This window comes from Nanorana parkeri, unplaced genomic scaffold, assembly GCF_000935625.1.
Source record: "Nanorana parkeri isolate BGI_ZX_2015 unplaced genomic scaffold, ASM93562v1 scaffold139, whole genome shotgun sequence".
Taxonomy (NCBI): domain Eukaryota; kingdom Metazoa; phylum Chordata; class Amphibia; order Anura; family Dicroglossidae; genus Nanorana; species Nanorana parkeri.
This window is the reverse complement of record NW_017306407.1, coordinates 1476273-1492629: the sequence shown is the minus strand read 5'-3', so window position 1 is coordinate 1492629 and position 16357 is coordinate 1476273. Positions and strand designations below refer to the sequence as shown.

Sequence of the window (16357 nt, the reverse complement as noted above, 5' to 3'; positions counted from 1 at the left end):
GTAGTAACTTGGGCTTTGAAGATGTGATGTCCATTACGGACTGGTCTTCAAGGAAACAAAACCTTTTTCTTATATCATGAACTGCTTAAATACATGAATTATAATAAATATAAATTATATGCAAAATGATGATAATAGAGCTGTTTCCTTATTCAGATCTTGATTATCTCTCTACTCCACAACCAATCCTTTTGGTGTTCTTGTGCATCTTAGTTTACTAACTGACATATCAATATGGATGCCAACACCACTTCTTAAAACTCAGCCTTTCACAAACTGAGCTCATGCTATCCCCCTCCCCGTACCCCCTCCCCTTTTTCATTGAGATCAATAGCACAACTATCCTTCCTTTCCCCAATGCCAGGATGCTAGGAGTAATCCTGGACTCTGACCTAACCTTTCAGTCCCACATCCAATCACTGCCAACATTCTGACACCATTCACTTCCATAAAATTTCCAAAATATGCCCTTTCCTAACCAATGAAACAAAAAATCCACTTACTTGTTATCTCTCATATTGACTGTTGCAACTCCCGCTTCATTAGCATACATCTGCACAGGCTATCCGCCCTACAGTCTATCATGAATACTGCTGCCAGACTCACCCACCTCACCAACCACTTAGTGTCTGCAACCCCTATTTGCCAATCCCTCCACTGGCTTCCATCACCCACCCCCTCTGCAAATTCCTCCACTGACTTCCAATTGCCCAAAGAATACAATTCAAAATATTTTTTAAAAAGCTTACAAAGCCATCCACTACTCTGCCCCCAACTACATCTGCAACCTTGTTTCAAAATATCACCCTAACGGTCCTATCCACTCCTCCGAAGATCTCCTGCTCTCTCGCTCCCTCGTCAATTCCTCCCATGCTTGCCTCCAGGACTTCTCCAGAGTCCCTCCCATCTACTTTTATATAATTTCCTATGCCCTTTACTGAAACATCAAACATTGTCATCAGCTTCCCAGCTTTCATCTGTGAACTATAAAACCTCTCGTGTATGTAATATAGCTATGCAGAGGGAGACAGTGCTGGGTGTCCGACCCAGCACTGACTCCTCTGTCCTTGCTGGCACTTCCGATCCCACGGTGTCTGCATGCGGGGGCACGCGTCCATAGACTTACCTTGCGTCTCTCCTCGTCCCGGCCGAAAATCCGTACTGTGCATGCGCCCGCCCCAAGATGCTTTGCGGCCGCCCCAGCAGTTTCGGATTTTCGGGGGGGGGGGCGGGGGGAAAAAAAGGGGTAAGTTTAAACTGCTGTTAAAGCGGGGTTTTTTTTTTTTTTTTTACTTTTTGCATATATCTACTGCTTGCTAGCAGAAACCCTTTAAGGGTTGGTTGGAGGGGCAGGGTTAAGCATTAGAATTAGGTTAACTATTAAGTGTTGTTTTAAGTGCTAGGCTAGAAGTAAGGACCTTTATGACATGCAAGGTTCAGACACCTCCAGGTAGTGTTGGAACTTGCCCATTTCCTCCCGCCTCCCACATTTCTACTGGCCCATCAGTATGATGAGCTGACTTACTGGCCAAAAGGACTGTATAGGGGTCAGGAAGGGACGGCAAGCTTTAGCACTATCAAGAAATACCAAAGCTTTGCCTGTCAAGAGTAGCCATTTTCTTTTCTTAAAGTGAAAGAGTCTCTCTAAGTGATATGGTGGCTTAAGTACTAAGGGTTGGTTTAGTTACAGGACAGTTAAGAGATAACATTTAACCTGGTCCCTAAAATTAAGGATGTGAAAAGGTTAAGTTAAGGTGATGCAGTGTTAGGGACAGGTGTGATGTGGGAGGGAGGGACATAGGTGCTTACGGTGACATTTATGTTTGTTCTTGGCTCTGCAACCAAATGTCCTGCACTACTTTACAGGACCTCTCTGCTCTCCCTTAAATTCTCACAAACATATGTGAATGACTGACATTTCACATAGCTATACAGGGGCTAAACGCAGAGGTAACTGTGGTGCTTAGATGGTTGCTGCAATGTGGCAATTGGGGTCAGCAATGGAAATATATATTATAGACTCTGCATCAGGGCTCCATCAACAAATATTTCCTCCAATAAGCATGGAAGCAGCAGCCTGCTCTGAATCAACAAAACAGCACAATTCTGACCCTCAGGTGGGAAGACCTGCAGGGCTATTCATAAAAGGGTGAAGTTGGTAGAAGGCAGGAGAAGTGCTCAATCTAGAACAACATAGCTGAACTGGAAAATGAGCTGAACTGGAGAATTTTTCCAAATCAGCTATTTTGGCCTAGATTGTTCACTTCTCCTGCCTTCTCCTAACTCTTCCCCCTTTTGTGAATAACCCTGTTGGTTTTAGAAGATTTGAAAGAATAATAAAATCAGGTAACCTGCTTATTCCTTTGTACACAGTTGCATAGGAACCTTCACCTAGCTTCTCCAGGTTCAGATAAGAAGATGCAGTACCAAAAGGGAGTCCTTTTCTCTGCTGTAGGAAAATAAAGAAAAAAGACACATTAAATGAAAAATAATGAAATATGTTGAAGTAAACCTTAGCTTTTTTTTTTCTTCTTACTAGCAAAAGTGTGCCCATTTATTAAACAATTTGAATACGGAAGGGTATGTCACTGCATTGGTGGTGAGTACAGATGTTTGCATTGGTAGAGTGGTGGTGAGTTACAAGGCAGGCTATGGTGTAGTAAGAAGTGAAGGGAAGATGGGGGTCACATGCAGGAATCAGAGTGGATCAGCTGAACGGGGGTCAGCTGAGGTGGTGAGAGCAGGGTGGAAGGATGATTGACACGGTGAAGGTGGGGTTTCAGGCATGGTGATGAGAAGGGGAATTGAGGCACAGCACTGACAGGAGGGGTGCTGCAGACGTGGGTGCATTGCAGGTACAGTGGTAAGTGGTGCCTCCGCAAGGAGCCATCAGCTCCAGATGCTGCCGGCAGTTCAGGCATTGGGGGAGTTTGTGGTGTAAGCTTCCAGAATGGAGAGCGGCAGCAGAACCTGGGGATAGGGAAGTGGTGTAAGCTGATGGGGCCAGAAATTAGAAGGCCATGTCCCATTGCAACGTAAACTCACTCCCTGAATGCACACACTACTCCAACAGGAGAGCTGGCATTTAGGCCAGCAGTGCAGATCAAACTATTAACTTCACACTATGTTGTACTATTGCAAGGTGTTACTGCATGTACAGTATTTTGCATGTTAACGAGTGTTGAATTAGTCAGCCAGTTTATCAAGAAAGGTCTGCCAGCGCATAGCAAAACTGAACTTGGTCCAGGACCCTTAAAACCAGGTGTCTCCCCAGTTTGCTGAGTGAATTGACAGCTGTGCAGTTGGCCAAGCAGTTTGGCCTCTGGGTGCACCGGGCATATTGTGTGCATTCCCGGGATAAGAAGGTATATATTTCTGGGCTGAGAGGAGGTGGGAGGAAGCCAGACAAAAATATATTATTATAAACCCATCCACCTCCTCCTTTAGTGCAGCACCCTTCCAATATGACAGCCAGGATGTAGAAGTCCAACATCCAAATCTACTCTTTATTTCTTCTACGATCATTTTTATTTGAAATACAACACTACTATTTATCACCCCTTCCTCCCAAACTACTGAAATGTCTATTATTTTGAACATGCAATCTCTGTTATCAAGGGAAAATTAAAACTCTGTTTTACTTCCAGTATTCTTCTTTTACACTAAGGATAGGACAAGATAGTCACTGGTTCCGTCAGGGTGCTTCGGGCTCCTGTACCCAGGGAGGCATCTAAAGTTAGTAAATGGTACAAGCAGTGTCCACCTTCCTTCAGCATCTGTTAAATACTTACCATGTGTAATGGAGGTACAATTCTTATTTTTTTCTTTTGTGTTATCATTTGACAGCTACATTGTGCTTGTCACGAGCATAGCACAATTCACTGCAGTGTAGAAATGCATAATGTATAAATGTCTAGGTGCATTATCTCTTAACGTGTAATGATACTGCTGTTAGATCAGTTCCTAATGGAGCTTTACAATGCATTCACCCTTGAGAAGAGGGGGGAAGGGGGGATTAATAATTACCCTACATTACAATACCTTACATAAGTATTTTGATGGCCATATAGAAAATACAGTGGAAAGCAATGTTCTTTAAAGTCATTCTGTGACAACAGAAAAATAGGGACTGTCATTGCTGGCTTGCTTTTTAAAAAGCAGGCTCAAGGGCAGCTGTCCTGATCCTGACTTCTTTATCTAATAAGTCATTAAAAGGAGAACTATGGGGTCAGTGTTTTTCCCCATAGTTCTCCTTAGGGTAACGGGAGGACACAAACTAGCGTCCTCCCGTTTAGTCTCATTGTCACAGGTCGGCTAGAACTATGAGGTGAGTGGAAATAACTCATCTCATAGTTCTCCTTTAAACGAGAACAAGCATTTAGCCAAAAAAAGTCTGAAGTCTTGTACTGTATGTTTCTCTCAGGTCTATGACTCACTAATTGGTGAAGCCAGGGTCATTATAACAGCCCTGAAGCCAGCATATTTCCAAACCAGATAAGCAATATCAGCCCACATATACTCTATCTTCCTTCACAGATTCATTTTAGAGTTACCACAAAAGTAATCAGGGCATCATAGGCACAAAAACTTACATTTAAATATATTCCTCAAAAGCAACAAGGTTTATAAATTAACTGCAGGTGCCTTCGTAAACCCAGATATTACCTATATGGGTTTACAAGTAGCAGTGACAAAATCACTGAGCTGTACATAGCCTGTGCAGAGAGCAGAGCAGGGAGAGGGACCCACCAGGCTCCACCCACTACAGGCTGCCTGTAGAAAACTACAGGAGGGGGCAGAAACAAGACCAGTCAACGTGCCAAAGGACAGAGAGCAGCAGTGACTGGTCTTTGTTACAGAAACCTCCTGCAAAGAGGCAAAGTTTCTCACTGAATTACTGCACAGATCTGGACGAAATACACCATGCACACAAGATTCAAGGAAGAATACACATTTCTCTCGTTTTTAGACAATATTTTCTTATCCCAGAGTTCAACGGAAATGGTTCTTTACCATAAGTAAATAACACACACACATACAGATATATATAGATATATATTAGTAGAGCGCGAGAGCGAGAGAGAGAGCGCGAGAGAGAGAGAGAGCGCGAGAGAGAGATAGAGATATATATATAGGTCTTCTCCTCCTCTAAATTAAATACAAACCACTGTTTGGAATCTCAACATTTCATTAAAAGAAGTATAGCTTATTTTTCTCTCACAGGTTTTACAGAGCACTGTGAACTTTCTATCAATCACAACCCATCAAGGATTCCTGGGCTAAATGGTTAATTACTTTAATAATAAAAGTGAAAACCCCTTTCAGTCATTAAACCTCCTACGTAGAAAACATCATAATAGCAATAGCAGTGGATTAGCATCTCTAGATACTATGGTGTTTTTACAGTTTGGAAGTTTAACTTCTAGCATTCTCCTTCTATATGTACTAAAACACAGACAAAAAAAAACAATAGTCATCATTTGATCCTGCACAAATCAGTATCAAAACACTGAGAACAGTTAGAACCCTGTCTACTTAAAGCAGACCTTTACCTCCTTTTACTACAAATCCCATGCATGTTGATTTAAAATCATCTTACTTTTGGTCCTTCACTATAAATACTGATCACAGCTCTCGCCTGGTTGTCACTTCATTGTTATGCTTTATTTGCATAGTCATTACATGCAGATATACCGTTGCTCATTATATTCTGTACCTTGCCATTTAGTCTTTTGTTTTAATTTTTTTTTATGTATTCAATACTCACCTACTACCTTCTATGGCGGTAGTCATGTTGTTACAATTGTATTGAAAACTCTTAATAAAAACTTACTTGCTAAAAAAAAAAAATCATCGTACATTCATTAAGTAAACAAACTTGTTTTTCATTTACTTAAAAATAGAGTTCATCCACTTTCTGGTCCAGTTCTGGTACAAATTATGTATGTGCCAAAGCGTTGCATTTTTGGAAGTTTACATCAGCAGAGCATTGCTGGGAAATCTAATCTGTAATCTCAGGAGATCTCAGGGAAAGGCATTTTCCTCCCCTGAGATGATGTAAATGGTCACATGTCTAGTCACATGTACCAGAAATCCAGGAAGTAAAAGGAGAGCTAGTAACCTGCCCTTAGTTAACATGGCCACTGTCAGAAGACTGGGGAAGAAAAGAGAAATAAGGTATGCAAAGAATACAAAGCCTGCAATTATCTAGAAGTATGGCCCGGTTCACACCTGGGCGTTTTGTAGCGCGTTCCTACGCTCTGCAAAACGCTCAAACACCGAAATCCCATTATTTCCTATGGGTATGGTTCACACCTGAGCGTATTGCAGGCCGTATGAACGCGCTACAAAACGCCCTACGCCCAAAGAAGTAAAGGAGCTTCTTTAGGGCGTTTTTTTCGCGCGTTTGCATTGGGATACATCCAATTAGCCCTCGGAAACGCGCGTTTGTCGGAACGCGCGACCAACGCGCATATTCAATACGCCTAGGTGTGAACCCAGCCTATGTGTTTGTAGATTGTCATTACTAAACCTGTCTACACATGTGTTTGTTGTTATTTTAAAGATATGGGTAAAGGTCCACTTTAAACCTTAAAACCTAAGAACGTGATAGGAGGGCAGATGTTTAGACAAATGCTTATTGTTTTTAAATATCTGACTCAATAGTAATTTAACTATTACAGGCCCAAAGCCCTGCGTTGACCAGCATTCTACAACATATTATTAACACCTGTACAATAATGCCTTAACCTTTAAAACAGATTTGTAATCATTAAGTGGTCCATTTATAAACAATTCACAAAGCCATTCGCTCTGCATCTCACTGAGAATGTTTGTTCTGTATGAATAGAGGCAAAAACTAACACTGTTAGTATATTTTCTTTTTAGGTCAAATATAATGTAATACTGCATTATGGCCACTAGACGTAGTTGGGAAGCATAGGAGATAAGTTTCTGCAAATTGTTATAAATAGACCCTAATGGACCCGGTGTATCTAAAGTCAAAATATTATTAGTGCAGGATAGAGTAGAGAACAGTTAGTACCTCTGTCAGGTTTTTATTTCTTGTAGTGTGGTAGAGAAGAGGAGCGCTTAACTTATAGGTATGTTTAAAGTAAAACTTCCAATATTTGGAAGTCGCTCTTAAGAGTCCTTATAGAAGCGTGATGAAAAAGTGAGAGATGAACAAGCCAGTGCAGGATGCCAGCCAGAGCGTCCAGCTCAGCTCCTGGCAACCAGTGACGTCAGTGAGCTGGGTGGGACGCCGGGCAGAGCGCCACAGGTTGCTAAGAGCTTTTAGCAGCCTGGAACGCTCTGGCTGGACAGGGACACCTGCCATCCCCCGTCCTTCCCCCCCACCCCACACGTGACTCAAATGAGATGCTATCTGAGACAACCGCCTCAGATGTGTGGTACCGATGGCAGGCTCTGCATTTTCCTCACAATGGGGTTCTGTTAACCTCTGGTTTGTACTAAACATGTTGAATTCATAAAGAGTGTCATTTAGACACATAAATGTGTCTCAGGGTTATAGGAATAGTGTCGTTATTTGTGCCAAATTCATGTACAAGTCTGCATAGCATTCATGAATTCATGAAAACCTATGAAACTGGTGCTGGCCTGCGGACAAAATTTGGGAGAGATGCTGTTTATGCACACTGATAAAGTAGAAAGGTGTGTTGGCATTGTTGTCCAAAGTGTCGCATATTTGTCTGAGACAGATTTTAGATGGATCAACGGTTTCAAAGAATATTGCACCTGGGTATGTGACGCATACTGCAGCAGACATATACAATATAAACGTTTGACAGACTAGTTGCATCAAAAAGTACTTTTATCTAGTGATTACTTTGTATCACTTTTCTTATTACGGAACCGTCAGAGTTTATTTCTTGAATAATGTGGCAGGCACAGCGTCAGAATGAAATATGGCGCAAATAAGAACTACTTGAATTTGGCGCAGGAGTCAATAGAGGTCCAAAAAATGGTGCAGAATGGTTTAGGATTTGGCGCAGACATTTCTTAGGCTGCAAAGGGTCCAGAATTTTGGCACAAACAAAATATTGATTCCCCTGACTGTGATAATGCTTCCATTGGAGCAAAGAGAGCTATGGGGTCAGAGTTTGTATTAATAGCAGTTGCTAGCTACCTATAGCCAAGAACAACCCTGACTACAACAGTCTGTGAAATGTTTCCACAATATGCTTTGTCCTCCACCACAGAAAGAGCAAGCTAATACATGTCTGAGGTAATTTAACTCTTTCAGCACTATAAGTCATTTATATGTTTATAAGATGCTTTAGATTTTCATTGCCATTTTAAGACTGACTTTTACACTTTCAAAGTGTTTCAGATCTTTCAGCTGCCCCCAACATGTTTTACCCCTTGGGTTTAATCATAGAGGTTTATGAGAGATGATGCAATAAATGCTATTTCATAACAGAACTACAGAAAATGCAACACTTACCCACTGAAACCCTTGCCCTAAGTTCTTCCCCTGAAGTGGGTCGCTGTTACTCCGGGCCCTTAGTGCTCTTATCCTCCGCACTTGGACAGTATGATACCATTGTGGAGGAAGAGACCTGACAGGACATGGAACTTCACTGAAATCTGTAAGCTGAGAACACAAGAGTCATCTGCTTTAATATATTCAGTGTTTTGTTACAATTATGTAATACAAGGAATAATATTAATAACAATAATTATAATAATGCTATCTCAATACCTGTAGTATTTTATAGGAATGCACTGATACCGAATATTTGGGCGAGTACTCGTACTCGCCCAAATGCTCCCAATACTTATCCCGATACCAGAACATCCGGTATCATGTACTGACTCGCCGCCCGGCTTCCTGGTTGATCAGGGTGGGCAATGACTCATGAAAAAAATACATACATCCCTAGTATTTTACATGTATTTTTAAAAAAACATATATCAACCCACAACTAAAATCTCCAATAAAATACATTATATCTAAAGCCAACTTTTTTTATCTGGGATAGAGTAATGAATAATAAAAACCCCCCGTCAGGTTTTTTGGCACCTGTGCCCTATTGGGGAGATTTACCTGAACATCCTGCAAGGTAGACATAACAGAAAGTTAGAGGAAATCTCCCCAAAGAGAGGCAAATCTCCTCCTAGACAGTTGCCACCAGGACATTTAATCAAAATAATAACTGCCATGATGGTACTTATGCAGGCACCTCCTGTTACAGAGTTTCAATACTTTGTCCCTGTCTCCCAGTCACAAGCTCACCAAATGAAGACTACAAGTGACATACTTTGCAAAAGCATGTTTTATTGCTGTCGCCATCAGGAAACCTCACCTACAAAATGCCATGCAGTAATTGCTGAGGGTGCATTGCATGTAGACAGAAAGTAGGTGCAGAGAGGCTGCAGGAGATCAGCAGTGCTTATATGCAACAAATTGATGAAAACTCTATTTTATCAGACAAAAATGGCAACTGTGTATGATACACTGTGCTTAGATGCTCTTATCTAATTTTTTACAGAATAAATTGACCACTGGCCTGCCTTCTCCCACCTATTGGTCATTGAGGACAACAGTCACATCACGTAACAAATAAAACATTACTTTCTTCATAAAAAAGCAATGTCAGTCATGCTTCATCTTTCAAATTGTAAATGCATCCCTAACATTGACAATAATTATAATACATATTGGAATCTATACACCGCTATCAATATATGTGAAACATCAATGTACAAATTCCTGAAATATGGCATATGTTATGCATAACCACATAACTATTATTATATAAAAAATAATACATGTAATTATAAATCAGCATAAAATGAGACGATTACAGTAATTAAACATGAATAGACATAAAACAAATAGAAAAATGTATGTCCTAAACATATAAAAACACAATAATAGAAGCACAAACACAAGCAATGATACAGTAGCAGTACCTCCAGGTCAGGGGACTCATCATATACAGAACTTTCCTCTTGCTGGCCCTGAGTACCTCCTTTTCCAGAACCACGGCAATTCACACAAAGCACATCACCCATAACTTCCAGGGCTTCTCATACATCTCTCTGAGTCTCTCTTCTAGTGTTCATATGACTCACATGACACCCCAGCTTCCAGCAAACAGCCCCATGACTCAGTGTGCCTTCCCACATACCTTAGGATTCTAAAAACACTGTTTTTTTATGCTTACAGACTGAAGTGAATAGAATACGCATTTCACAGACAGATATGCAAAGCAGTCTTATTTAAAAATAAAATTTAAAGGGCCACAAATTGGTTTTGTTGGTTTACACAAAAGAGCTTTTGTGGGCTACTTAGAAAACATTCTGTCTCCCTGTTGGTTTTCCTAACAATTTATAAAAGTGTTATAAAGCAAGCAGGCAAAATTAAATGGTGTAAAGAAATATAAATCAGTTCATCGATTCCACTACAATATAGTCTGATAACTGTGAAGGCAATGTAAGCATGCATTATTTTTACGGATTTAGTGTTAGGGTTAAGATTAAGGACTAATATAATGAATAGGGTCATGGGTTAGGCTTATGGGATTACGTGTTCGGTTAAATTGAACCTGTCCTTTTCCATCCAGGGCAAAGCAAGGGATACACTTAACTGACATCCTCCCCAGCTGCACAAACTGCGCTTCTTTTTGGTCACTGGGTGCTCTGTTTGGATGCAGGCAGTGAAGAGAGGAAGCCCTATGTACATGCTGGAGTTAACACAGGGCTAAGGACTTATGGACAGTATTGGGTGCTTGAGTGGCCAATTACCAAAACACCAGTCCTGTCAAGTGGAAGGAAGGGGGGTAATTCAGCAAATGGCACTGTCTCAAAGGAGGCTACAATTAAGCCCATAATCATGTAGAATTCCAGCATTGGACAGCTACTGTATAATCTGTGAACAAAGAGTCAGAGGTTTTCCATTAGGAAGAAAAACTCTGGCTTGAGCTGTGTCAAGGATGAGACCCAGATATTCCAAGTGATGTGTCAGTTCCAATGCTGATTTCCGAAGGATCAGCATCCAACCGAACCTTTTTAATGTCTGGACTGTCCACATCTCATTGCCATTCAGAATTTGTACTGACTGTTCCCCCAAAAGATGAACATCCAGCTATTCCACAATAGGAATACCCTGGAAGCATAGAAAGGCACGGTTTGGTATAAACTGGTAGTGTTGTGCACGCACAGCAAAATGGAGACAGGGTTAATTAACTGGAAGGATTGGAACATGGAAGCATGCATCCATGATGTCCATGTAGGCTAGAAAGTATCACTAAAAGGAGGGAGGCTATGACAGACCTAGTGGATTCCATAAAGTTTTTGGACTCAAATTAAGGCCTTTAGATTCAAGATGGAGCGGATGCTTGGTTTGGAAAGGTGAAAAGGTTGAAGTAAAAAACCCTAAAACCTTTCTGCTGTTGGAACAATGACTCCTTGGCTCAAAAGATCTGCAAAAGCAACTCCGAGGTATCCTAGTCTGTGGGGAAACATGAAGCGGGCATGGGACAGAGAGAGCAACTCTAGCTATTAGCACCTGGAAACCATGTCTCATACTAAACAACTGAAATGCTTTTTGACCAGGTGTCCGCAAAGGCAACCCTCCATTTGGAAAGTGGGGGTTTTCCTTCAAGTCTGTCTATTTAGGTGATTTAGGGGAAAAGAGTTTACAATAAAACTAGGCTCCTTGCTTAGGTCTGGCCTTGGCAGTTGAAGAGTGGGAGTTGCGAAAGGAACTCCTCTTGACCTCAGAGGGAGAGGAGATTTTCCAGTTTGAGGCTTAGTCTTGCACACAGGAGTACGTTTTCTGGCGATGACATCCTTTATGAGGGTGTCCAAAAAAGCACTAGAGAGATCACCATCACCATGGCATGCACAGCAAGCTTTTTTATGTTGCTGTCCTATTGATCAACATTTTAGCCACAGATTCATCCACATAGTCATTGCCAGGAGACTCAGAAGATTCAGGAAATAAGACAGACAATGTCGCCTAACCCATCTACACAACAATGTAGGGCTAAAGACATACAGTAAGCTCTAAGTGATCTACAAATAAAGGGTCAGTAAGGATAATAACTGAATCCTTTATCATAATTTTAGTCCACTCCCATAAGTTTTGACAGACTGACATCACAGCTATGGGAGGTTGCACATCAGGTCCTGCTAGCCGAAAACAAAGATTTGCAAAGCGTTTCCAATGTTTGTCAATAGGATCCTTAAACAATGGTGCATTTTCAACAGGTATAAGTCAGTGTTTTATTAAGGTGGGATAATGCCAGATTCACAGTGGGAATCACCCATTTCTTGATAAAGACCTCCTCAAATGGGTATTGGTCTTTAAAACATTTGAGAGTAGAGAATAGATTAGAAGTTTTCCAAACTCCATAGAGAATACCTTCAAGTAAGGGGTGTACCAGACATGTTTTGATAGTCTTGGAGCCTCTCAGACATCCAAGACTAGGAACAGCACTAGTAGAAGCTACAGGCTGTTTGGTCTACTTTTAAGGTGGCATGCACTGCATCAATAAGAACTGATATAGTGTGATTAAGCCTGGGAGCTATGGCAGCTACCTGCGACTCCTCGGATACAATCTCATCCAATAAGAATTTGTGAGACTCTTTAGCCCAAACAATCTAGCATAGCTGCAAAGAACTCTTTTCTGAATAAGGCAGAGGATGGAGCCACACTCGAAGGAGCTAAGGGAGACTACGAGGAGTGTATGGACTCCAGCAGGGGACAAATCAATGATCCAGGCTGTCATGGTGCGCTCCATTTCAAGGGACATTGTAGGCTGCCCAGGAACTGTTAGTAGATTGTGAGCTGGAGAGACTAAATGCAGTGGGACTACGTCCCTTGCACTTGGGATCCGACATGTTGCACTGCTTAATATAGAGTGTTTCATTTCTGTGATGCCTGCAGTGTATGCCGGGCTGCAAAAGCAGCTATGAACTTGCGCAAAATATAATAATGCCCCCTGCAATTGCCAGATCAATACTGCAAAGTAAAGAAATAGGGGTCTGCTGCAACCATATCTCCAGTGATGGTCTTGTGGCCAGCTCTTGAACACAGGATAGAGAGGGGGTGAAATAAAAAGACATAATGCACAACTTTCAAACTATATAATTTACAGTGATGTACTGTATATACCTCTGTATTATATATTATTTAATATGCAGTAATATCCACAAGTCTATTAGAACATACCCTTACCCTACCTCATGGATAAAATCTACTACGTTCTTTATTCTGTAACACTGTCTCTTCCTGTTAAACTGACAACTGAAAAGAAACTGATTAGGATCTGAAACAAAAGTTATGTTTTACGTTGTTAATGCAAAATATTCCAAGGCCTTACATTTATCATTCATATTATACCACAGATGTATACTGCTGATTAGCAATGTAATGTGTAAAAGCTGAAGGAGAACTTGTTAGTAAACTGTCAAAAAAATTATTAACTTTTGCAGGGCAAATAAAATCTTAACTCTTGCAGTGGGGCTACCCCTGCAGTACAAGGGTTAAGTGCTCATTTTGCCTAGGGAGCTAAAATAGAGATACTCACCTGAGCCCCACTGAAGGGATTAAGGTTTTATTTGCCTGGAAATCTTTTTGAAGTTCCTCAGTTGAAGGTAACAGATCAGTGCCCTATCTGGTGAGTTGATGATCGTATGTAAATGCACAGTGGACTGTGATAAGCAAATTGGTTAGCCCAAACCTGGATTTGCAGCAAATTGGGCCAAACTTCCAGCAATTGTAGGTTTATTGCAAAATGCTGATTCACTCACTGGGTAAGCGGGAAAAGGTGTTTTCGATAGATCTTGGTTTGCCATGCTATTTTGTGTAGTTGTTACTGTTAAGAGTCAAATCCAAGGTGCACAGCATACTTGCACATTAGGGCACACTTCCCTTAAATTAATGTCCTTCTCCACTGCTGTTGGATTGGTTCTCAGTCCTCAGCACTGTCCCTCACCACCGCCATCTCTGCCGCTGACCCTTCCGGGTTCATAGAACTCCTCTCTGTTCATTGGCTGGCCACTGATAATGTAACTCCTGCACATGCACACAGAAGTTACATCCTCCACAGTATGTAGCCCATTCAGGGCATCTTAGAAATGGTGTGAATTGGCTCAGTGTGTACACTTTACGGCGCATGCACTGTATAGTGTACATAATAAATAAAATAATGCTGGGGGAGAGAGGAAGATTTTTTTTGGCAGAAGAGACTTTACATCTCTTCTGCCAAAAATCCCTACCCCCCAACATTTTTTTCCCCCTTACTTCCGCTTGAAGAGTAAAGCTTTTTTTCACTAAAGAAGGAAATAGCAAGACGATTCCTGCATCTGTTTGGAACCTGGTCACGAGTGCCTTAGCATTGGTCATGTGATCTCTGACAAATTATCTTGGGGACTGTAGTCACTGTAACTTTCCAAGCAACTGTATGTTCACTTTACTTTACTTTCGTTGCAGGGCTGATCAAACCATCAGCTTGAGCGGATATAGCAAGTGTTGCACTAACACTTACAGTATAATTTCCTCTCTTTTCCCCTTTTTTCACAGGTCCTAATAGCTATAAATATTGATAGTGTTCACAATGGGGAGCAGGACTGTTGACTTAGTAGCAGCAGTTCAATTTTGCCCTAGATAACTAAACAATCATGCTCAGAATACCTGATCCTTGACTAACTGATGGTAGATAATACAAGTTGTGTGATTAGTCTCGTGGCCAAAATATAAAAGAAAACAAAATATTATTTTAGTAGCATGGATGTTTTACACTTACCTCTTCATAGCCTGTATGCTTTTGTTTCAAACCTATTGGGTTAAAAACAAGTATTACATTAGAATAATAAAACTCCTTGTGCATTTACTAGTAAACATAACAGACCTGCAGCCTTAAGAGTTAACAGTGCCGGATTTAAAATTCCATGTTCTTTTCCATTTAATGGCATTTCTGTGGTCGTCATGGATATTATACTGAAAATAGCAAAGCCTGAAGCAGAGACACGTGGCTTATTTATCTTGTCATGAGTACTGCATTAACAAAGCATATTTAGTAATCATTCATTGTAATTTATACAGAGCATGTCTAACCACAAAGCGGATTTAGGCTGTAATCTGGCATGATTGGCCAAAAAAATGTGTAGAGTCCAAGTGTCTTAATGGATTTTGTAAACAATGGGACGGAAAAAAGCAATTTATTTAACTGTTTTCAATGTAGAAGTTTGTTCCAGACTGCTGAATATATGTTAGCCAATGTGGCTTTGCGTTTGTGCTCATCTGTCTTATTCAATAAGTAGTTTAAGATTTAAATGTAAGAATAGAAAAGGATACTAGCTGAATTAAAATCCAACATAATGAAATACAACAAATATAAAATAGATTCTAATTTCTTACCGCACTTTGCATTTATTTGCTCATTCCATTCTTTACTGAATATGCCCACAAATGGGATATTTCTTTCTAGGACTTTGGCTATTCATGGGTCCTTCACCTGACCACTTAGGCAGCCATGAATCTGACAACTGACCTCTCGGCCACATACAAGTGGATAACATACAATTAACGATAATCCATTGTGAATAGATGACATACTGGAACAGTCATCAACAGACATTCTGACTGTTTTGTAAGAAGTAAAGCTGCCTACAAACTTTAAACAGTGACTAGCTGCTCATGCACTACCCAAGCACCATATATTCCTTCTTATGAAAGATCATTCTACCTACATGCATGGGGAGTATCTGCAAGCGCCATTCGTCATATAAGAAAAAATAGTGATCAGCTTGGAAAATCCATTTAGAGAAATCAACTTTCTCCTCAATAGGCTTGGCTAAGGAATATCAACCAGGATCATGGCACATGACACAAACATATGACTCTTCCCAAAACCAACACTAAAAGGAATATTTAGGCAAATATAGTTATAATAGATCTAACTCATGTACCTTAAGTAAATAACATGTATGGTAATTAAATCTAAGCGATTGAGGGTTATGGTCCTTGGATAACATCTGGCTAGATCTTTTAGGGCAGCATTAAAGCAAGTCCATGGGATAACAGAGACCAGAAAGCCTCCAGTGAAGGTTTTCCAACTTTCTTTTTACCCAAAATAGTTGATTTTGATATTTTGATATTGTTTTTTGTAAAATAATTTTTTTATTGAAAAAAATAAGTTTTTTCACAAAAGAAAACAAACAACAATTGTGACAAAGAAAATATTATAGTGTGTGCATCAGCCCAAAAAGGACTAGATGGTTATGCATTTCACAATAGCATTAACATACGTATGAGAAGGAAAGACAAAGTCAGAATACGAGAAAGGGGGGGGGGGGGGGGGGGAGAGCGAAAGGGGAAGGG

The 16357-nt window shown here is 40.6% G+C and overlaps 1 protein-coding gene across 3 annotated transcripts in view; it reads right to left on the bottom strand.

Moving 5' to 3' along the window:
• The window catches only part of CDK15 (cyclin dependent kinase 15), a 124484-nt gene that overhangs the window by 99607 nt on the left and 8520 nt on the right, over positions 1-16357 (bottom strand). For 2 of the 3 annotated variants that reach the window (XM_018554016.1, XM_018554015.1), the window contains exons 2-4: positions 14781-14812; positions 8468-8617; positions 2352-2449 (exon numbers count right to left, since the gene is read on the bottom strand). In XM_018554016.1, the coding sequence (XP_018409518.1) occupies positions 2352-2449; positions 8468-8617; positions 14781-14812 (280 nt within the window). Of the gene's footprint in view, positions 1-2351; positions 2450-8467; positions 8618-9939; positions 10079-14780; positions 14813-16357 lie in introns of those variants that run through there. The other variant, XM_018554018.1, reaches the window with a different exon arrangement.